At 50.9% G+C, this 22,703-nt stretch overlaps 1 protein-coding gene and 1 non-coding gene across 2 annotated transcripts in view; one reads left to right on the forward strand and one right to left on the reverse strand.

The window, feature by feature from the left end:
- The window catches only part of LOC115520001 (neuroblastoma breakpoint family member 6-like), a 31,904-nt gene extending 16,061 nt beyond the window's left edge, over window positions 1-15,843 (forward strand). Inside the window, 10 exon segments of the mRNA XM_032594372.1 lie at window positions 557-780; window positions 1,769-1,820; window positions 2,606-2,781; window positions 3,841-3,892; window positions 4,729-4,904; window positions 5,964-6,015; window positions 6,793-6,974; window positions 8,557-8,796; window positions 10,999-11,213; window positions 14,356-15,843. Of these exon segments, the coding sequence (XP_032450263.1) occupies window positions 557-780; window positions 1,769-1,820; window positions 2,606-2,781; window positions 3,841-3,892; window positions 4,729-4,904; window positions 5,964-6,015; window positions 6,793-6,974; window positions 8,557-8,796; window positions 10,999-11,204 (1,360 nt within the window). The 3' untranslated portion in view covers window positions 11,205-11,213; window positions 14,356-15,843.
- A 6,420-nt stretch (window positions 15,844-22,263) lies between these two features.
- On the reverse strand, window positions 22,264-22,427 carry LOC115522680. Its single transcript, XR_003971564.1, has one exon. It is a non-coding gene; the product is annotated as a U1 spliceosomal RNA (small nuclear RNA).
- Between the last annotated feature and the right edge of the window lie 276 nt (window positions 22,428-22,703).

Below are 22,703 nucleotides of genomic sequence, written 5' to 3' on the forward strand. Positions count from 1 at the left end.
GGAGACGCATCTCTACACAGTTCTCAAAGGTCCCTGGTAGGAAGGTAACCAGCAAAGGAACTGATAGACAGAGAGCTGGCAAAATTAACACGGAATTACCTAACCAAAACCAAAAAGTTGGGGTGTCATGTGACACGATGAATAGAAAAGTGCCTGGAGGGCACAAGTTTCTGCAGTGCACAGTGACTCAAGAGCTGTAACCGCTTGTTCAGTCTATGTTAAATTCAACATGACTCAGGCACGTGGCGGTTGCCCCTGGCATGGACTCCCATTTGTCCTTCGTCTCGTGACCGTACCATACTGGGATGGTCGAGTCTCATTCCTCATTGCTCGTTACGTGGCCAGGGGACTGAGTATCTATCTGTTGTTGCTTCTCTCCCACCCCTTCCTGGCCACACTCTGCCTCTTGTAGGATAACCTTTTCTCTCTCAAGGCTATGGTCCCTTTCCTTTCTGCGACCACTCCCTTGCCTCCCATCAACACCAGCTAGGTAGCAAGCCATGGTGTCTGATCCTCCTGGTTTCCTCTTCTGTCGTTCTTGCCCCACCTGGCACAGCATGGAGCTTCCGGAAGCTGAAAAGAAGGAAAAGAAGGAAGTCCTCCAGGACACGCTGAATGAATGTGTTTTGACTCCTTCCATTGGCCAAGAAGGGCGTGACTGCTACCAGCCTTACAGGGATGGCACGTTCCCATCGGATAAACAGGAATTCGGCTCTGCTCTGGATGTAGCCTGTGAATGCTCCCATTCCAAAGGGGATGAAACTCCACCCGGTTCCCCAGGTAGGGTCCATAATCTTTGTTGCACACACCCTGTGTAGACTAAGAGATTTAACCCGCAGAAGTGGACCACGTACTCACAGACAGTGTCTATCCAGGCTCTAGGATTGAGTTTGAAGTAAGACATTCCATGAGTCAGTGAGCTTTGTTCGATTCATGTCTAAGCCATGGCACTTTTATGTCTGAGCCGCCGCCCATCGCTGCTCTGAAGGTGGTCCTGCCAGACTCCTATACCTCTCTACCCCAGGCACAGGAGGTCGCTATCCGACCTCCAAATTTTGGATTAATCTCTTATCTCTCTTGCCAGGCTCTGATTTCCATCCTTGAACCATGTTTCTGAATATCTATGGCCACCCAAGGCTGTTGGAAGCCTTTTCTGTATCATGGGAAATGTCACGATCCAGGTTCACTGTCTCTACCTGTTCTGTCTCTCCCTTTTCTTCTTGTCTCAAGTCAGCTGAGAACCAGGACAGGACTACGTCTATCATACATTGTATGTTTCTCTGCAGCAAGGCAGGGCCCTGGAACTTCCCGACCCCATGAACGGCCCCTGGTGCTTTGTAGCTTTGAAGATTATTCTGCTTTGATGGTGTGTAGATTCCAATCGTCAGTTTAATCTCAACAGCTGATTCCTCAAAACCATTGGCCTGCGGCGTTTCAAATGGAAAAAGCCTGAATATTGCAGCAATGCTCTAGGAAGCAGCCAGGTCCTTCCCCAAGATCTCTGGGAAAAAGGATAAATTTTCTGTGTGTGTCGACCCGTCTTAGGACACTGTGATCATGGCCTGTCGTATCAGGGACATTTATTTGCTCAAGAAGGCAATCCCAGTGATTTTTTCCAGGGCCCTACTGAATCCCTCCTGAATGATTTCTCTCACAATGGCCTGTTATGACTGTGCTTCTATTTCTGTCCTCTGCTACACGGCACATGGGAGTGAGCATTTGTGGAGGGGAATCTGCCTAATGGAACTTTCTCTTCATTTATTTGCAGACAACCAAATGGGTCACGAGCGGCTGAAAGGGCGAGAGTCAGATGCCCCCAGGTAATTCTGAATACTTGGGGGCTGGGAAATCAGTGGTGGCGTCTGCAGACCTCAGATCCAAGGAAAGGCAGAAAGTGCTGGATAGAACCATGTTATCCATTCGGTCAATGGCCAATTATCCGCTTTCACAATGGTTTCTGTTTTCATTGTGGTACTTGTATCGCTCCCATTTCTTAATTACGACTCAAGTTGAGTAACACACAGTCAGCTGGCCCAGGTGAGCTAAAGGCACAGGGATTCCTGCACTCACCATTCTCCCCAGCATTCGAGAGAAAGGCAATCTACTTCCTGCCCCGTTCGACTTAGCATGTGGGCATGTATTTCAGAGCAAGAATGTACGTAGACTAAAATGTGCCATCATGCCGTGATACTGAGAGAGACAGGCCTTCATGGCATGAGAATTCTGAGACAGTAGCCCGCCCCCGAAGCTGCACGCACTGGGCCACTCCATGCAGGACTCAAGGGCATTTGAACGGAAGGGAGGGAGCCACTGCTGTCCTGTGACTCTGTGTGTTTGAGTCAGGACTGGATGGCACGGTGCTCATTCAGGCTCTTTCCTCATCAGCTTGCTAGGTGGCCGGTGTACAGAGCACTTACTGTCCTTTCTGTCTGCCGCCCCTGTGACAGACACACCTCGTCCCACACAAAACGAAGAGTTGTTTCTCTCATTAGTGAGGCACTCTCTTTGCTTTTGTGAAAATGCCTTTTGCCTTCCATCAAAGCCAGACAGGACGTAGGATTTCAGACCCCTCTTTGGTTAATCTTCAGTTTTGCCCCTGCCTCAGGCTCAGTAGACAGCTGCTAGAGGTGGTGGAGGAGGAAATCACATGGGACTCTCTGGATGAACGCTACTGGACATATTCGGTTCTTCCTGACCTGTCTGACTCCTACTGGCCTTACAGGAGCACCGCCATCTTCTTCCCTGAGGAACTGGAAGTCTCTTACGCTCTGGAAATGGCCAGTGAGTACTCCGCTGTCAGGGTGATCAAGCTCCAGCTGGACTGCCCCGTACATCTCCTGGTCTTTGTGCCCCACACCTGTGCTGTGCTGAGAGAGCTCATCCCTGTGTGCAGGCCCTGTACACACATCTTGATCTGAGCCAGGCTCCAGGATGGATGGAGTTTCAAGCACAGACATCATGTGGGTCAGGGAACTCTTCTCCCTTCCTACTCCCAGGACATGCCCATGTCCCCTGGGCTTCACTGTCAGGTCATTGGACCCAAGGGCGGCATGACACATACAACTCGCCTCAGCAACACGACCATAGAAGGTGTCTGTCAGACCTTGGATGCAATGCCTCTTCTCACCTTTCATGCTCCACATTTCATCTCTGAGCCAGGTCCTTTAAGAATCCATGCCTGCCACAGTCAGTCGGAATCCTTGTCCAGGGTGAACGATGTAACCTTGGCTTTCCTGTTCTTAGCCTCATTCTCTATCTCTTTGCTTTGGCTTGTCTTCCTAAGCCTCATGTGAAAACCCACCCTACTAGGTGCCTCTACTGTTAGCTCGTTTGTGTGTTTCCAGGAGTAGAGCTGTGCGTTGGCATTCCCTCATCACAGGAATTGCGCCAAGGTTTCTGTGTAGCTCCAAAGACTCATTTTAATTTGAGGGTTTGTCCTTGCATGCTCTCTGTTCCATCTCAGTGTATAAATTCCACTAAGCCGTCACCAACCAGGTATCTCACGAGAGAAGGATGAAAACTGTAGTAATCCTTTTAGAAGGTAGAGAGGCCAGGTCCCCAGAATCTGTGTGAAAAAGAGAACTGAAAGTGTTCGCACAGACTCAAAACAGAGGAAATTGTGATGATGATCTCTTGGAGAGAGCAAATTTCTCCCAATGGCTCAGGCCAGGAAATCAAGCCAGTTGTCACACTATCCGAGGCACCCTGAAATATCCTTCTCACTCAACCTGTGCTCTCATTGAGCATAGCTGAGTCCCCGGGTGGCACCGAACACTGGGTTACTAATGTGCAAGCAGGGATCTGTTTAATGTGACTGGCCCCGTCTGTATTTATTTGCAGAAAATCAGACCCATCAAGAGGAGGAACAAGAGCAAGACCTGACATGCGCCAGGTAAGTCTGAAGAATCATGGGATTTTATTTCAGTGGTTCAACTCTACATTTCACAGGAAAAACAGAAACCGCCAAATTTACCTATCTCATCCATTCTCCAGTCTCAGAATATCTTTTCTGGCCATGACGTGTGTCTTCATGTATTATGTGGATAAGTTCCTTTAATGATCCCTCAATTTGGATAACCGGCAGTCAGTTGAAGTAGGTGAATTGTCACTCCCTGAGGTGCTCTGTATTGCCCTGATCTCTCCTTTGGGAAACACCAGAGTGACAGACGTGTCTACTTCTGTCTCTCTGGTGTTACCTCTTTGAGGATCTGCTGTAGCAAATGGAAAACTGCAAAAAAATCAAAAAACCTCACATGATGTCACGATAGTAAGAGAAAGAGTCCTTGAGGACGCAAATCTCTCCATGTGGATGATGCCTTTTAACATGTGTTCACTTAGCCACTGAATGTATATCAACAAAATGTATGCAAAAGGGTTGAACTCATGTTTAGGATTCTCCATGTGTGCTGTGAGTCATGACATCCATTCCACAGTAGTTCAGTTTGGTGCACAGAAGTTGGTTCTGTGGCCACTGCCCTGAACACCTCTGTTCTGTGTGTGTGTGTGTGTGTGTGTGTGTGTGTGTGTGTGTGTCTCCCTGTCTCTCCCTGCCTCTCCTGCCCCCATAGCATCCCCACTGTGCCCCTGAAACAGGAAGATAGTTTTCCCTGTCAATAATGGGGTTGCCCCTACGTTATGACTACACTTCTCGGCTTCCCGTGAAAACCAGTAAGATGCTGTGGTGTCTGCTTTTCCTGTTGTAATCTTCAGACCTCCCCTCCCCACCAGGCTCGGCAGGGAGCTGCCGGAGAGTGCAGAGCAGGATGTCCAACAGGACTCACTGGATGAACGCTATTTGACTTACTCAGCTCTTCCTGACCCGTCTGATTCCCCCTGGACACACAGGAGGGCCAACATCAACTCATATGAGGATCTGGATGTCTGTCCTGCTCTGGAAGTAGCTAGTGAGTCCTCCACTGCGAAGGTGATAAAGCTCCAACTGGACTCCCAAGTCGACCCCAGAGTTGGGTATCCCTACTCTGCTTATGTTGGAATTTGTTATCCAGGTGTTTCAGCCCCGTAGACATATGGATCTGAGTCAGGCTCTAGGATAGACTTCTAAGCACAGACATCAGATGCATCAGGGCCCTGCCCTCTGTTCCTCATCTCAGGCCATGCCTGTGGCTCCTGACACAAGTCAGGACATTGGGGTCAGGGCGGGTGTGACAAACTCACACTCATCTGTGAGGCACACGTAGAGGAGTCTGTCTTGTTCCTGATTTCCACACAATGTGTCTCCTCAACTGCCATCCTCTCACTTTCATCCCAAACAGTGTTCCTTGAAGTTTTGTGCCTGTCAAGGCGATGTCAGCCTTACCCATGTCTTTGGGTTTGTTGTTTCCCTGGTTTCACTGCTCTGGTCCCCAGTGTCCGTGTCCTCTGTGTTGGTTGTCTTCCCTAAGTCGTCGTCTGAGTGTCAGGACATAACCACCTCTACCATCAGCTTGCTTGTACGTTTCCCTGAAGCCTAGCTGAGCCCCGGCATGGCCCCACCCCGTGCGTGGCCCATGTGCCTGTGTAGCAAAAGGGATCACGGACAAAAGATTTCCTTTGACTTGAGGGTCTACAGATTCCGTGCATCCGTCTGGCCTCTGTAGAAATTCCCTAAAACCCTGCCACCTAGAGTATCTCATGAGGGAAGCTAGTGAGAGAAGGTTGCAGTAAGTTTTGAGAATGCAGGTAAGCCGTTCACCAGAATCTGCGGTAAAACAGAGGTTGACCTCTGCAGACGGACTGTTGAGATGGGGCTCTACCAGATCAGGGAAATCCTGCCCGATGCTTTAGGAAAGCTAGCCAAGGCACATTCCCAAGACATTGCTTGAGGCCTCTTGGATTATTTCTCTCAATGCCCTGCTGCCCAACTAAGGACATTAGTGCCCGTGTGCTAGTTGCGTGGGACACTTAATTTTCATGTCCAAGTGCTGCTCTGTTTATGTGACTGGCCGGTCTGTATTTACTTGTAGGCAATCATAATGATCTTTGCGATGAAGAAGACCAGGACCCGATATGCCCCAGGTAACTCTGAAGAATTTAATTCAGTGGTGACATCTGGGGATCTCAGATCTAGGCCAATCTAGAAAGTGCTAAATGCACCTATTTCATCCCTTCCGACACCCACAGGGTGGTCCTTCAGCAAGGTCCTCTGTGTCATGTGGTACTCGCATAGGCCCCGTTATTAATCCCTCTCAAATGGAGTATCCGCCGTCCACTGACGCAGGTGGACTAAGCAGTCCCAGGATGCCTTGCACTCTCCCGGTCTCTCCTCGTATTAGGTCCCGCGTAAGATGCACAGCTCTCTCTGCCGGTTGCCATTACCACATTGGCGGGCATTCACAGCAAGGATGGTTTGAGGAAAACAGTTTTCACGTCTCAGTATTTAGACACGTCGGCCTTGGGCCCACCAGATACCCAGGAGTCTACAATGCTGCCTTAGCCTGGGGTTCTCTTGGTGCTTTGTGTAAATCTCCACACAGTGTATGCCAAAGTGTTGATGCTGCTTTATCGTCCTCTGGTGTGCTGTGGGTCATGACTGTTGTGCCCTGGGGTGGTTCCGACTCCTGCCCCATAAGCTGGCGCTCTGGCCATGCCCTGAGCACCTGCCTGTCCCCGCCCCCCCCCCCCGCACCTATCCCGGGTGCACCCACACTGTGGCCCCAGCTTCAGGCAGACTGCTTCATTTCCCTTTGTGGGGATCCCGCTTGTGTTCTGTGACCAGTCCCTCCGCCCTGCCCTCAAAACTAGCTGGCACTGCATGTTGACTAAACCTTCTTTCTGCATGTCTCGTCCTCCCAGCAACACCAGGCTCTGCAGGGAGCTGCCAGTGGCCCCAGAGGATGAAGTCCCACAGGACTCAGTGGGGGAATGTAATTTGACTCCTTCCGTTGGCCATGACCTGTCAGACACCTATAGGCCTTATAGGAGTGCCTCATTCACCTTTGATAAACAGGAAGTCTTCTTGGGCGTGGATGTAGATGGTGAGTCCTGTTCTTGTGAGGGGCACGAAGTTCCTGCTGGGGCCCCAGGAAGCCTGTCCTCTGGGTCTTCAACAACCTGAATCGGCTGAGAGTTGCATCCCTGCCAACAGGCCCTGTAGGCTCGTACCGGTTTGAACTCTGCTCTCGGATTCACTCTTTAAAAGGCATCCTGTGGCTCAGAGCCCTTTCCTTCCTTCTGTCCCAGGCTGCCCTCTGTCCCCCGGCCCCGTCCAACATGCAGGCTGTTGGTACCAAGTGAGGCTCGAGAGGAGAAATGGAGAAAATGGAAAAAAGGGTTCAGAATCTCAGCCACCGCTATCTTACCCGGAGACAGCTGGGTGACAGTCCTCCTTTGTTTTTTCCTGATTTTGTTTTGTTCCAAAAGGAGACCTCTGCTACTTGTGCAATTCTGCTGCCAACTGTATTTCTTGTGTGGCTTCCTACAAACTCCCTGGCTTTCCACACAGGTTTGTGGTCAGCTCCACATTGGCTGCATCTGTTAAATCGTTGCTGAGCTGCTAGTTGTTTCTCCTGGGGCGCCCGCCTCCCTGTGCACCAGAGCACCCAGTTCTACCCAAATGATCTGAAACAGTCGTAAATGCAAAGAGAACAGTTGCTAGACGCCCCAACGACCCCTGTGACCCTGCAGGAGTGCCAGCTCCTACCCTGTCAGTGCACTTTGTGGTGTGAGCAGAGCCAGGGCTCATCCAGCCCCTCCAGGAGCTCAAGGTCTCCAGGAGACGCTCCATGAAAAGCAATCAGGGCTGAGAGGTCCCAGACGATTTCTGTTCTCACTAGGGTTCCCATGGTGGCTCTTCACTTGGCTGCCTGGCACCCTGGTAACCCTGCAGAGCTCTGCGTCAGAGACACTGACAGCCAGGTCTGGGTTTCCGTGGGGGCAGGGATGGGACAGGTTAAGACGCGTCTCAGGAGGGTGATGTGTGTGACATGGCCTTGCATTAAGCCTGGGCCATGAGAGGCTATGAGGATGGGCGGAGATGAATGAAGGCAGCGTCTCCATTATGCACAGCCCGTCCCCGGTGCAGGTTCTGGTGGGAACGTGGGAACAGTGTGTGTGGGCTGTGATTGCCGCAGGGGGCGCCCCAGGAGGGCTGCCCTGCCCCAGCCTCCCTGCACTGGGACCAGCCAGGGAGAAACAGGCATCTGAAGCCTTGAGGCCAAATTCTCCCCCTCTTCTTTTTTCTTTTGGGGCACATAGCAGCAATTCTTTCTCGTTCTGCCCTGAGGCCTCTCTAGAACCTTCTCTCTAGGCTGTAGGACGAAGGGTACTACTACAGAATAATAGGCATGAGCCCGCCTCCCATGCAAAGCCGTCTGGACTCCAGGGGGTGACCTTCCCTTCAGGGACTTTGCGTCCTGGACACTTGCCATCTCAGCATGCCCAGGCATAGACACAACGGTGACATCGCCTTCGTATCCATGATGTCTGCCTTTGTACCTGCTCACTGGCTGGTCTCACAGACGGTGGGGGACGAGGCGGGAGGACATCACAAATGGAAGTTCTGGCAGTGCTGAGTTAAGAAAACTGGGGTTTGTCCATTGAAGTGTCTTCTTGCTTCAGCCCCGATGCAGGTGCCCGGTCCCCAAGGGCCATCGAGTGGAAACTTGACTTTCCCAAGGCCGGAGGTGCAAGCTTCACAAGCACCGCCACAGTCAAATACCCAGGTGGCCAATTCTGTGCCAGGGCAGCCGGACCAGCAGTTGGCTTGTGGTGACGGCAGAGCCAGGCTCCGCCCCTCCCCCGCCATCAGGAGACTGGCAGCCATGATGGTTTCTGGGAGCCAACGGCCGCTCTTCCAAGGTGAGAGGTGCGGGGGGAGTAGGAAGCTCCAGTCACAGGGTTGTGGGCGGGGGCAGCAATGGGGCCTCTTGCAGGCTTGCTTTGCCCAGCTCCAAACTCACAACGCTCCAGCTCCAAAGAGCTTGGGGCCGAGGGTCAGCTCTGTCTGCCCAGGTGCCATGGTTTCAGCCTCCTGGCTGTTTACTGGCCAAGTTGTTCATCATCTCATGTATGTCCCCCTCGGTCCCTTCATCTGAAACCATTGAAAATGGGATCTCCATCTCGTCAATGCTGGGAGCATGAAGCTACATAATTTCCAGGGACCCGAGTGAGCAAAATGGCTTGAGAACATCGATGAATCTGTAATGCGTAATTCTTGTGTCTTTGTGGCGTCTGAACACTTGGAAAATGGTTCCGTGGCATTGTTTCACGTGTGCTAGAGCTGTTCTTACCTGGCTCCGCTTTCGCTGGACCCCATCTTCCCGGACTCTCTCAGCAAGGCTTGTGGGCCAGCGTTTGCTCTCCTTCAACATCCATCAGGCAGCCAATATTCCCTGTTAGGCGCTCACAGTAACAGTGGAAATAGTGGCTCCACGACAGTTTCCCATGCATTTGCCTGGTTTCCCTTCTCTGCAACTATAAGGGGCCAGTTTCCTAAAGGGCACACTCCGTTCTCCAATACTTCATCTAGTTCCTCTTGTCCCCCCTCATCTCCACGAGCACGTCCCCAGCTTCGTTGTCATCAGGATCCGCGTCAGCTCACATTTCATGAAGACCGAGCGTTTCAGCGTTCCCCTGGGTTGTGTCGTCTTTACCCCCCCACCCTTGGTGTCCCCTCCTGGAGCCTGGGTCTCCTCCTACAGGCACCGACTTCATCTGTGAAAAGAGGAGACACAGTTCCCAAGTGAGGTGATGAGGGCGCAGCCCTGTCGCCCCGTCGAGATGCTCGAGAGGACGCCTCAGTGGGAGTTCAGGGAAGCACAGCCCTGACAGGTGGCTTAGGACGGGAGGTTCTTACTGTCTTCCCCTCTTGCCTCTCTGCCACTTCTCCCTGACTCCCGTGGTCCCGGCCCAGACTCTCCTGCTGGCTCAGTCCCTCTCTGTGGCTCACCTTCCCCCCAGGCCTCAGCAGGAAACGGGCCTCCATGCCAGACTTTTGTCCAAGGAGGGTTTCTTAGTCCATTCAGGCTGTGATAACAAAAATGCCATAGACCGGGTGACTTAGAGCAGAGATTTGTGTCTCCCGTTCCGGAGGCTGAGTAGAACCAAAATCGAACAGTGGCACATTGGGCGCCTGGTGGTACCTCCTTCCTGGTGATGTGTGGCCGCCTTCTTGCTCTGTCCTCACAGGGTGGAGGGGTGAGGGAGCTCTGTGGGGTCAATTTCATAGGGCACAGATCCCTTTCATGGGGGGATCTGCCTCCCATAGGCCCACCCCACCCACCATCACGTTCGGAATTGGGTTTCCACAGATGAATTTGGGGGAAGACAAACTATCACTCTGGGGCAGGTGGTTTTACTCTGTTTGATTCTCAGCCTGTAATTCTTCCCTGGTGCTTAAAAGGTCACCTGTTTCTTGCCACAACTCTTCTCATCCTTCTCAAATTTGTATATATTTTCCACTTGCAACTGACCAAAGAGTGTTTAGAACTTTATGCTCGATGTCCCCCAACCCTTAACTGCCCATTTACTCAATTAGATAAGAATGTGCTTATAGACACACATATTTACGTCTTATGTCACACACATTACGTATATTCGGTGTGTATGCTCTGCATAGTGTACATATATGAAATATATCAAATATTGGGGCGTGTTCTGTAAATTCCCCAGCTTTGGTTTCCCCGGTGACTCTCAAAAGGCTTGCCTTCAACTTTGACTCCTCCCTTGAATAGGACAGCCTCTTTCGAGCACCATCTCCTGGCCTTTGTCTCTTCTTTGTCAGAACTGTGTGCTTTGACCAATTCTACTTTTCTCAATTTCACTTTTGGCACTGGGGGCATGTTGCCCTCCCCGCACTCTTATCCTTACAGGGTAGCTGAGAGAGGTCAACAACACAGGCGGTAATCAAAGCGTGTCCCTCGGCGCCCCTCACACGTGAACTTCCCGATGGCCTTTCTCGTCCTGCCCACCGTCCTTATTCGATGTCACCGTAGGTAGAGGATTTAGTCACAGGAAGACCGTGACTAACAGTGGATCCTGTTGATGTGCTTTTATTTTCAGAGCAGGGTTTGGAAGCTTCCATGGGTGTGAAGAACCCTCCCAAGCTGGAGGGTGACGCTGCTGAGGGCTCGGTGGCCAACCAGTGTGCAGGTCAAGTCTCTGGCCACGTTAATGCCCTGGGTGTGATGAAACAGAAGATGATCAAGAGAAAAGTGCAGTTCGGCGAGGGCAGACTCGCGTGCAGATTCCGTGGCCTTCAAGCATAGGGCACAGAGGTAATGGCGTCCGGGGCTCTTGGAGTATGGATTCCTGTTGCTCTGTTAGATTATAGCTCCGCCCACACCCCAAACTGTTTTTCTCTTCCTCGTTTGGTCCCTCCGCCAGCTGCCGCTGCCTCTGTCTGTTCCTGCCTCTGACTGGTCCTGCCTCTGTCTGGTCCTGCCTCTGTTTGCCATGGGGACTGCCACCCTGGGGGCCCTCCCATCTCCATCAGCTGTGGCATGTGAGCTGTGCTGTGTCCCCACGGGGGCTGTCCTGGCATTCCCTCTCCCATGTCCTCACGGCCGCGGGGAATTAGGCCCCACGGCCCCCCTCAGCAGACCGGCATCATTTACACGTGTCGCCAAACACATGGCACTTTGGCACAAGGCACACACTTTCGTGGCTTCTTTGACTTCCTTCCTTGCTTCCCCAGCTCCATGACCTCTTTCTCCCAGAGCATTGTCTTTTTTTTTTTCCTTAATTTTTCTTTTAAAGTCATTTATTTTCAGAGAGACAGAGACAGCACGAGTCGGGGAGGGGCAGTGAGAGAGGGAGAGGGAGGGAATCCCAAGCAGGCTCCAGGCTCTGAACTGTCAGCACAGAGCCAGATGCAGGGCTTGAACCCTCAAACTGTGGGCTTGTGACCTGCGCCAAAACCAAGAGTCAGACGCTTAACCGACTGAACCACCTAGACGCCGCATCAGGAACATCGTCTTAATGTCTCTTGCACATGGCTTCTCCTCTGGGGTGTTTCCGGGAACACGACCTAGGACGACACTTACCCCTCAGCTTCTCCATGTGAATAAGAAGTGTTAAAACTGAGGAGAAAGAGCACCCCGACAAAAACTGCACGACAACATGGGTCACCTCTGGGACTGCCACACGGCCTGCCTGGGGTCAGGTTTGTCCTCGGCCCCAGGTGAGCAGGCCTGTGCTAATGTGTGTGGGGTTTCCAGGACTCAGTGTCCACCCACACCTTGGGACCTCAAGAGAGCTGGCATCAGGTGGAGGACAGTCATGGCACTCTACAGGGACACTGGCCAAACACAGATGCAGAGGCCAGGTTTCCAACCTGCACAGACATGAGATGTTCAGGCATCCACCTGTCTTCCCTTTTCACTGCCGTTACCATGTCTACATGCTCAGCTGGTTCATAAAAGGATCCACCGAAAGGAACTGAGTTGAGTCTCAGGCCAGAGCACATACGCGAGCATTGACTGAATTAACTTTGGGCAGCTCTGTGAAGTCCCCGCGAGATCCAGGGGAACACGAGACAATCTGTGCCTCATACAAGTCCAGCTGAGAACGGAGATTCATGGGAGGGTGTCCGAAGGAAGACCAAAATCTTTAGGGCCGGTATGGTCATGGTGGCAGAGATGAGGACAAGAACACCGTGGTCTGAAACAGAGTAGCTTAGCTAATAGTTCTAAATCACGCTGTCGTGAAAGAAACACTGACTGAGCTTTGAACCCACGTGAATGCCGTCACCCAATCCCTTGAGATTTTGATTTCAACATTCTGGGCTGGGGTGTGGGTAACGGGAGATGTTTTAAAGCTCTGCAGGTATGCACCTAGGAATCAGAAGGACTGTGGATCTATAGGATGTTCATAAGCCATATAGAAGGATCCTTGTGTGTGTGTCACTCATTTTGTGGACAAGCTGAGTATCAGCCCCTGATATGGAGTTGACATTCCTCCCTCAATAGAGCCCAGAGAAAGAAGAGGACAAAGACACATGAATGAATTCGATGAATACTCCCTCTTCTGGATCCAAGTGTCTCACAATTTTTATACTATAGGATGCAGTAAGAAAGAAATGTTGCCTAGAAACCCAGTGTAAGAACAACTATCCGTTCCCTGATTACCAGTAATGGAATTCAGGGCTCTTTTTCCTCCTCATGCAATGAAAATCACGGTTGACTCTTCACTAAATGCGTTTCCCAGCCTCCTGACAGGTGCACTGCAGATGGAAAGGAAATGTTTTAATCAAACTTTCTCCTTATATAAAACCTCAGTAAAGAAGCTTAGGTCTCCCTCTGCCCTTTGCAGGCCCTCGTTTACATTAGTGTCAACACCGAGAGACTCTCTCCTCAGGGACAGTTTGGGAAACGTGCGAGGAGAACCTAGACGACTAAAAGGAAGGCTCTTCCGTTTTCTCTGCAGAGTTCCGAGTGTCTCCACTGAGAATATTCCTAGATGTTCCCTCAGGTGTATCCTGGCGTGAGGTGCCCTGCAGGGGCTGTTGGGGTCCCTGAGCAAAAAGGGGTGAGGCCGTGGGTACTACACTCCCTGCTCTTTTTGTCATTCCCCTTGGAGTTTCTCCCTTTGGGGTTCTTTTCAGCCCCTTTGGGGCAGGATTTCTGTGCAAAGCCTCATTTCCGTCCAGCCAAGCGGCCAACAGCGTCTACTGCCTGCCCACACCCCCAGATCAGAGGCTTTCGTCTCCCGACCCCCACACGGATGGGAAGGGCCCGAAGCCTGGGTTTCAGTTCCAGGGTGTCAGGCACAGGTCACACGGCTACAGGTGGTCCTTATCAGCCCCTTGGCCCACGGTTCCTCATCTGCACACGGCAGGACTGAACTGGGACATCGTCTGAGGCCCCTGTTGCATCTCACATCCTGGGGCTCGTTCCATAGCCTGGCCTCCCCCTTCAGAAGACCAGGGCAGGGTGAGAAGGGGTGTGTTTGTCTGCAGAGGGGCCCCTCCTTCCTTCGGCAGTCTGTCTCTGAACGTGTGTGTCGGGGGCTAAGCACATCCCTCCGTGGGACACATGAGAAAGCCATCACTTTGCTTCTGATGAAGGGGGTTCCAGGGTGAGGTGGCTGCTGAGGGAGGGATGGTCGGGACCTGGCAACAGCTCAGGGCAGCCTTGAGCTGGGATGCCACCAGGCGCCTGCTGCGGGGAGCACAGGGGTCCCTGCATCCTACAGTGTAGGCTGGATGCAATTGAGGGGGCTATTGCTTCAGACTTGTGGCTCTCACTCTCCCCCTCAGCCTGCCTGCAGACCCCCCTTCAGCTCCTTCTCTGCACGGGGGCTCAGCTCGCCCCTGGCCTCTGTCACCACGGAGCCATCCCTCCAGGCTCAGCCGTCAGCAGGACCTGAATAAGACTCACATTTGATTCCTCTGTCTCTCTCTCTCACTCTCTGTCTCAGATACCAAGGACTCCAGGAACTAAGAAAAGATACTCCTCATTTAAACGAAACCCCATCATAAAACCCCATCATTCTCCACTTGCTGAAAAGAACTCTAAAGCAGCAAATCAAGCTAAAGCCCAAACAGAACATGCGAGGGATCCTTTGCTGAGAATCGACATCTCGATCACAAGCCACTCTCTGGGATTTTTACTCCAAAAGTCTGGTTTGATGAGAGGAATGCTCGCTCTTCTGACTCCAGTCGTGATAAGTCGCCGAGGCAACCAATGCCGAGCCCACACGCCCTTGTGAGACACCTTCAGTCTGGCTCCTCTCCATTCCATCCTGCGGATAAGCGGAGGCTGGAGCAACGTGGCAAGAGACCCCATGTCAAACTGGACATTCTGGGCCACCCGCTGGGCTGTGCCAGGAGCAGACAGCATTAACTACGCAGCGTTCTTGCTGAAGAGGCTTAGCCTGAATCTGAGCACGAGGTAGGGATCAGACAACTGCAGAATTTCGTCCATCGAACAAGACATCGGGCCTGTCTTTCTTCAAACAGCCAGTGTCCACAGCACAAATAAGACGACAAAAAGGAGAAGAGATATCTTGGGTTCCAAAGGACTCAGAAGATTGTGCTATCGTAATTTTGTAGTCCTTTCGAACCCCAAACATCTCCTCACCTTTCTGTGGCTGTCTCTGGTGGTGGTGACACTTCCTTGTCTGTAGGGGACAGGCCAGATGTCTGGCTTGATGGTCTACATCCTGAAGGTGTCTGATCACTTCCTCCTGATTAAATTCAGGCTAACCTTTTTCCCGGGCGTTCCCTCCTGAATGCTGTGTGTCCCAGCCCCGCCCACCCAGAGACCCAGAGCCTCCAGTGTGCCATCACCATCATTGTGAGAGCAGCACTGGTTGCCTTCTATGGGGGGCCTATCAGATCGTTCATGGTCTTCTGTTTGGGTGTGACTCTGAGAATGTGCGAAGATGCTGTCTCTAAAGTCTGTCTCTACAATGTTACCATCTTTTAGTGATCCCTGCAGTGTGTCACAACCGTATCTGTTTGTATGTTGGAAAAACTCTAGTTGTATCATCCTTGTGTATGTGTATTTGCTGGCATTGTGCTGTGGAAAAGAACACTCCCTCCCCGTTCTATATCATTAAAGTGTTTATTTTGACAATCACTGGGGACTGGTCAATTACGTTTCCTTCAGGGCTCCACTCCATCACCATCGTGATGTAAATGTTCTTGGTTCTCTTCTGGTATTTACTGCTGAGTGTCTGTATCTTTTAGGCTATATTTCCCCTACGGGCAAGAGTACATATGTGTGTCTGAATGTGCACCTGTTGTTTAGAAAGGTTGTATATGTAGGACCGAACACTGCATCACAAGTGCGGGACATGTTTGGTTCTGTATTAACTTGTTAGACTTGTCACATCGCCATTCTAAGATTTAAACGATCTCGGGGTGACTGGGTGGCTCAGCAGGTTGAGTGTCCAACTTTGGCTCAGGTCATGGCCTAGCGGTTCATGAGTTTGAGCCCCGCATCTAGCTCTCTGCTGTCAGCACAGAACCACCTTCAGATTCTCCGTCCTCCCCCCTGTCTGCCCTTCTCCCGCTTGCATGCTCTCTCTCTTAAAAATAAATAACCACAGCGTCACCTGGGTGGCTCAACTGGTTGAGCGTCCGACTTCAGCTCAAGTCATGATCTCACGGTTCGTGAATTCGAGCCCCGCATCGGCCTCTGTGCTGACAGCTCAGAGCCTGGAGCCTGCTTCAGATTCTGTCTCCCTCTCTCTCTCTGCCTTGCCCCCACACTCACTCACTCTCCCTTTCTCTCTCTCTCTCTCTCAAAAATAAATGAAAACAACACAAGTTTTAAGTGATCTCCCAAACTCAGACTTCTGACATTATTCTATTTTCTCTTCTGTCTCCACCTGCCACTTCTTATAGTATTGTTCCCGCCCGGTGAAACGGATGCCATTTACATCCTATTATTCCCACTGGTTCCACTCCCAGACTTTTGTCTCAGATCTACAATGAAGTGTATTCAGTGACAATCAGTTGTACAAAAGTCAAAACTTCTCTTATTGGGCAGAGTTCGTCTTTAAATGACTCCTAGTGACGGAATCAAGACTCCCTGAGTGGTGCATATTTAGTACCCTTTTTCTACTGCCTTTGTACATGGACATCTTAGGTGAATAGAAAGTGCTTGTACAATGAGTTTTTGCTGCGGTATTAAAATATATGGCCTTGCTTTGTATGTTTGGTGGGCATGTAGAATATAGATTGATTTTTCTCTCCACGGGATATAAATTGGCTTCTTTTGGTGGTGGGGAAGGTGTATGCAGCATCAGAGGTTTTCTCCTTTTTCTGGAAAATCTATTAGTTCTAGGGCTGCCTGGGTGGCTCAATCAGTTAAGCATCCACCTTCAGCTCAGGTCACGATCTCACATTTCGTGAGTTCAATACTCAAGGTGGGGTATCTACTGCCAGCACAGGGCCCACTTAGCACACAGCCCACTCCATATCCTCTGTCCCTCTCTCTCTTCTTACTTGACACATCTCCAAAGGCAAGGGAAATACAGGCAGAAATGAACTATTGGGACCTCATCAAGATAAAAAGCTTCTGCACTGCAAAGGAAACAATCATCAAAACTGAAAGGCTACCGATGAAGTGGGAGAAGATATGTGCAAATGACAGATCGGATAAAGGGTTGGTATCCAAAATCTATAAAGAACTTACCAAACGCAACACCCCGAAAAACAAAAAATCCAGTGAGGAAATGGGCAGAAGACACGAATAGACACTTTTCCAAAGAAGACATCCAGGTGGCTAACAGACACATGAAAAGATGCTCCACATTGCTCATCATCAGGGAAATACAAATCAAAACCACACTGAGATGCCACCTCACGCCAGTCAGAGTGGCTAAAACGAACAACTCAGGAAACAACAGATGCTGGCGAGGATGTGGAGAATCGGGAATCTCTTGCAGTGTTGGTGGGAATGCAAACCGGTGCAGCCGTTCTGGAAAACAGTGTGGAGGTTCCTCAAAAAGTTAAAAATAGAACTACCCTATAACCCAGCAAGAGCACTACTAGGTATTTATCCAAAGGATACAGGAGTGCTGATGCAGAGGGGCACGTATTCCCCAATGTTTACAGCAGTGCTTTCAATAATAGCCAACTTATGGAAACAGCCTAAATCCATCCATCAACTGACGAACGGATAGAGAAGATGTGGGTTATATATACAATGGAACACTACTTGACAATGAGAAAGAATGAAATCCTGCCATTTGCAACAAGGTGGATAGAACTGGAGGGTATTACGTTAAGTGACATAAGTGTCACAGAAAGACAGATACCATATGTTTTCACTCAAATGTGGAACTGAAGACACTTAACAGAAGACCATGGGGGAAGGGAAGGGGAAAACATAGTTTCAAACAGACAGGGAGGCAAACCAGAAGAGACTCTTAAATACAGAGAACAAACTGAGGGTTGATGGTGGGAGTCGGAGAGAGGGGAAATTTCGTGATGAGCACTGAGGAGGGCACTTGTGTTGAGCACTGGGTGTTGTATGTAAGCGAGGAATCATGGGAACCCAGTCCCGAAGCCCAGAGCACACTGTTTTGACTGTATGTTAGCTAACTTGACAATAAAGTATATTTGGAAAACAAAACAAAACAAAAGAATGAGGCAGATGATAAAAACGCTGACGGCAGAGGACCGAGCAGAGCTAATACGTGCTGAGTATTTACTCCCTGCCAGGCACTGGGCTCAGTGCTTCACCTGCACCTCTCCTGTAACACCGGGGATGACTCGTGTAGGAGAAACCCCATTGGCCCCATTTTGAAATGAGACACTGAGCCACAGAAAGGAAAATTCAAGACACTCAGGCAAAGTCACGCTGTAACTCAGCCAGGCTCGCACCTACAGCTTGTGAGCCCAGAGTGCTCTCTTTCTTGACCTCTAGGTTAGGGATTTCCAGGGAGAAAGAACAAGTCCAGCCTCTGATGTCCTGAATGGCCCTGCTGACATCCCGGCCTGTTTTGTTCTCACGCTGGGAATAAACAGTCTCAGATACAGGATCTCAACCTCAAAGAGACTCTGAACCCTGAGACAATGAGACACAACAAGACTACCTGATTATTCCAAGCAGGCCCCACAAACACCAGGTCACCGTGCAAACTACAACGCCCCAAACACCCTCCTCTTTTCGTAAGGAAATGACTGCTGACTCTCACCGCAGTCAAGACGGGCCCGTGCAGACTACCAGTGTTCAAGGTAGAGCAGACCCTGCTTCCTTCCAGCCTCCCCGCCATCAACCAACCACGGCCCTAATCCTGTCATGTGTGGTTCTTTCTACCACTCTCTTACTGAGACCGTGGGGTGAGATCTTTCCGGCTGCAATGATTATAAACCCCCACTTGTTTCATGGGATGTACGTTCCTGCTGATTTGGCTGAAGAGAAATCCGAAATTTCTCCTAAGGTTACGTTTCTCTAAGATTATGCCAGGGGAGACAGGGAACAATTTTTCACTCGTGGTGTAGCAGATTTCCCCAAGGTCGATGTACCTCCTCAAGGTAAGAGTGCTCACTGTACTTGATATTCTCTTATCTCTGCTCCTTTCCTAATATGGGAAATTAACATTTACTAAGGGATACAGAGTTACGATATATGGGCTTTCTCCTGTGTGGGATTTAATGAGAGCTGTCATCATCCTGAACTTGTAGGGAAGTGAGGACAAGGACCACAGGGTGGCAGGGAAAGGTGGCTCTGGGCTTTGGGAGTCACAAATGGGCACACGCAAAAAGAACAATACGTGATTTTGGAAGACGTGCCAGCAAGAAATGTGGCCATAAAGCCCGCTACGTATTTGATCCATGATCCACCAGTCACCTTGCTCACAGATTATCCCTGTTTATCTTGGTCATGATGACTCTTTTAAGAACAGTCAGAGAATTGCATCAGAGCACATCCATCTGAAAAGGACACACATAAAATACTGCATCGCCAAATCAGACCCACCAAACCCACAAATCTTCTCTGGTATCAAGTTTGACGTACATTTTCAAGGATAAAATTAACTGTGTGAGGCGCAAGCAAAGCGACAAGAAATCTCGGACAACCAACACTAACTGCAAGAAACTTCTTCCCACCTTAGGACGTGTTCTGGCCCCGAGTTAACACACGTGCTCTCTAAGTGCTGCATGAAGTCGTCACTTGTACCCAATGAATCTGGTTGAAGTCGATGAACCTGGTAGAAGTCACCTGCTAGGCTGATACTCACCTAACTGATGCGACAGTTTCCAGGACACTAAGCTACATAAATCCACGGGCATATGTTTGAGTCCCTACAGGGTTCTGCTCACACGAGATCCCTCCCACTTACAGGCATGTCGTAGGTCAGGACTCTCCCTACAGTAACTACCATGAGTGTGTTTGCCAAGAGGTTCCTCACTCGATGGTTATGCGGAAAGTTGACTGGGGTACCTTTCTTTCTTTCCAGGCCAGCGTCACTGAAGGAACTGAGCAACTGCAAGGAACCCAGTTCCTGTTCTTCTGTCCAAATTGTCTGGGTGGAGTTTTTAGGCTGAGCTTATAAATCAGCAGGAATCCAATTTTCTTCCTCCGAGAAGAGATACAATGGTTTCTCCCAGCATTGCTCATTGGGCAGTGCAAGTTTGCAGAGAGAGACAGAGAGAGAGAGAGAGAGAGAGAGCGAATGAGAGAGATATCGCCAGGCATGTTATTTTAGCATTGCCATAGTCCTCCCACATTGTCCATCCCACTCATGACAATGCCTGGTTTAAGCATCCTCTCTCCATTTCCCTTTATTACCTGCTTGACCTACATCCTTCCCCCAGTGAGGGAGCCAGCTCAGAGGGTCTGCTTAACCTAGACTAGAGGTGGGGCCAAGGAGAAGTGTGCCTGTGGCTAGAATGGGCTGCCTTCAGAGTGAGCCATAACGTGGCTACAAGCAGTTAGAAACCAGCCTAAAACACCGTTAGGAATAAGCAGGGCCAAACGCCAATGGTATGGATTTTACGTTTCGTATTGATAGCAACTTTCTTGTACAAATACACTTAGACTTACTCACGGGAGCAGGGCATCAGACAAAATGAAAGAAAACTGTGTCAAGTGTGAAAGATACTAAGTTACCAAAGTTACATTGAGTTGTAGAATTGTTTTTTATCCTTTAGCCCCTCATTTCCACACTCAGAACCTAGAAAACTTTCTTCACTGCCCATGGAATTCAATGTGGACACAACAATGTAAACTATTAACCCAAACTTTCCATTTTTTTTTTTTTCCACAAACCTCGTTGAATACCACGTATTGAAACGCCCACTCCCATGTTCAGTGAGACTAGTGAGGGCGGTAAGTAATGCGGTATATCCAGGTAATATTCTGTTTCTTGGCCTACTTCTGTACTCCGCGTGTCAACTGTTCTCCGCCAGGGGACCTCTGGCCACACACGGGAAACCCAACAAACTTAAAATTGTAGGGTCTCTGCGTTGATCTTGAATTGGAATGTCGGTCAACATGTAAGATTCTCTCAGGGCTCAGAATGGCTCTGGATCTGCAAGGACAAAGGTAGTTGCCCCATCCTTTCCTCAGGGAGAGTACCTCCAGATTTCCTGATTCAGGCACCTTATGACGGCCAAGCACATACCACGATTTCCACGTGAGGCAAAATGTTTACAGATGTGTGAAATGCCTTCCATATGCTCCAATCCCTGTGTGCATGTTTCCTGAGTTCCTGTTGTGTGCGAGTCCCCTTTCCCCCAACCCATGGGGACCCTGTGGGAACCCAACCAAATCCCCCTGTGATTCTTTTTGTCTTTTCCATATAATCCCCTCCTTTCAGAGTGTTTTTCTTCTCTTTTTTTTAATGGTTGTTATTTAGTTTTTGAAAGAGAGAGCGCGCGCAGTGCAGAGAGGGAGACACGTAATGCAAAGCAGGCTCCAGGCTCAGAGCTGTCAGCCCAGAGCAGGAGGTGGGTCTTAAACTCAGGAACCCTGAGATCATGACCTGGGCCAAAGTCGGACGCTCAACCACTCAGCTACCCAGGCAGCCCTGGAGTGATTTTTTTTCTTTTTTTTTTTTCCCCAAAGACACCTGTGAGTAGCACTGGCCTTAGGCTCCTGGGAGCTCCCTTGTACCTGCTGGCAGAAAACGGGGAGGCCAGGCAATGGTTGACCACTGCAGCCCCACTTCCCTCCCCTCCCTCCCCTCCCCTCCCCTCCCCTCCCCTCCCCTCCCCTCCCCTCCCCTCCCCTCCCCTCCCCTCCCCTCCCCTCCCCTCCCCTCCCCTCCCCTCCCCTCCCCTCCCCTCCCCTCCCCTCCCCTCCCCTCCCTCCCCTCCCCTCCCCTCCCCTCCCCTCCCTCCCCTCCCCTCCCCTCCCCTCCCCTCCCCTCCCCTCCCCTCCCCTCCTGCAGAGAAAGCACTGAGGCCATCCCTAAGAAATGCGAACACGTGGGGCGCCTAGGAGGCTCCGTTGGTTAAGCATCAAGACTGCAAGCATCCCAAGCATCTGACTTGGGCTCCAGCTCATAACCCAGCTGAGGTCAGGTCCTGAGCTCCCACTTGCAGTCCTGACGCCACACGTGTGGTGAGAGGTCAGAGCCCTCCCGCCCTTTTTACAAAGGCAAAACCGTAAAAAAGCCTCTGTATCAGGATCTGCGTGGCAGTAAGGAACAGTTCGAACCCCCCAAAGGACATTGCTCCCACCGCCAAAAGTGAGAAACAACGCACCACACAGGAGACCAGCAGCAAAGATAGGACAAGTAAAGAACCGCCTACAACAGCAGCAATTTGCTCTGCTGTGAAGAGACACCTCTAAGTAAGAAGAGAAAGGAGAGAAACAAGGCAAGGAAGCACGCAGACACATCTGACTTTGAAAGACCGCTGACCAGGGGAGAGCGCGAACGCAGTCCCCCACTACCACAAATTATGCAGTCGAGTTTCCCACGTTTGGGGAAATCGCAGGGGTCAGCACGCCCGCAGTGCAATGGGCAAGCCTCGCCCTGGGAAAACCACCTTCCTGATCATGGTGTCTCCCCTGCCAGGTAAGTATGACTTCCTCCCCCTCCGCCCCAACCCAGCCTCACACGCACCACACTGTACACACACGGTCACTGGCCTCCCCGCACCCCAAAACCCTCCGCACCCACTCCCGTCTCAACCATCCTCACCCCACACACGTCGTCCTCAGACAAGCCGAGCCACAGCTCGGCCACTTCCACAGCCCGGGGAATTCTACCGCCCGGTGGAATTCTACCGCGCCCACCGCGGCCTCATTTCCATAAGGCCACGCCCCGGTCAGGACGCAACGGCCCCGCCTCACTCCCCG

The sequence above is a fragment of the Lynx canadensis genome, chromosome C1 (genome assembly GCF_007474595.2).
Source record: "Lynx canadensis isolate LIC74 chromosome C1, mLynCan4.pri.v2, whole genome shotgun sequence".
NCBI classification, from domain to species: domain Eukaryota; kingdom Metazoa; phylum Chordata; class Mammalia; order Carnivora; family Felidae; genus Lynx; species Lynx canadensis.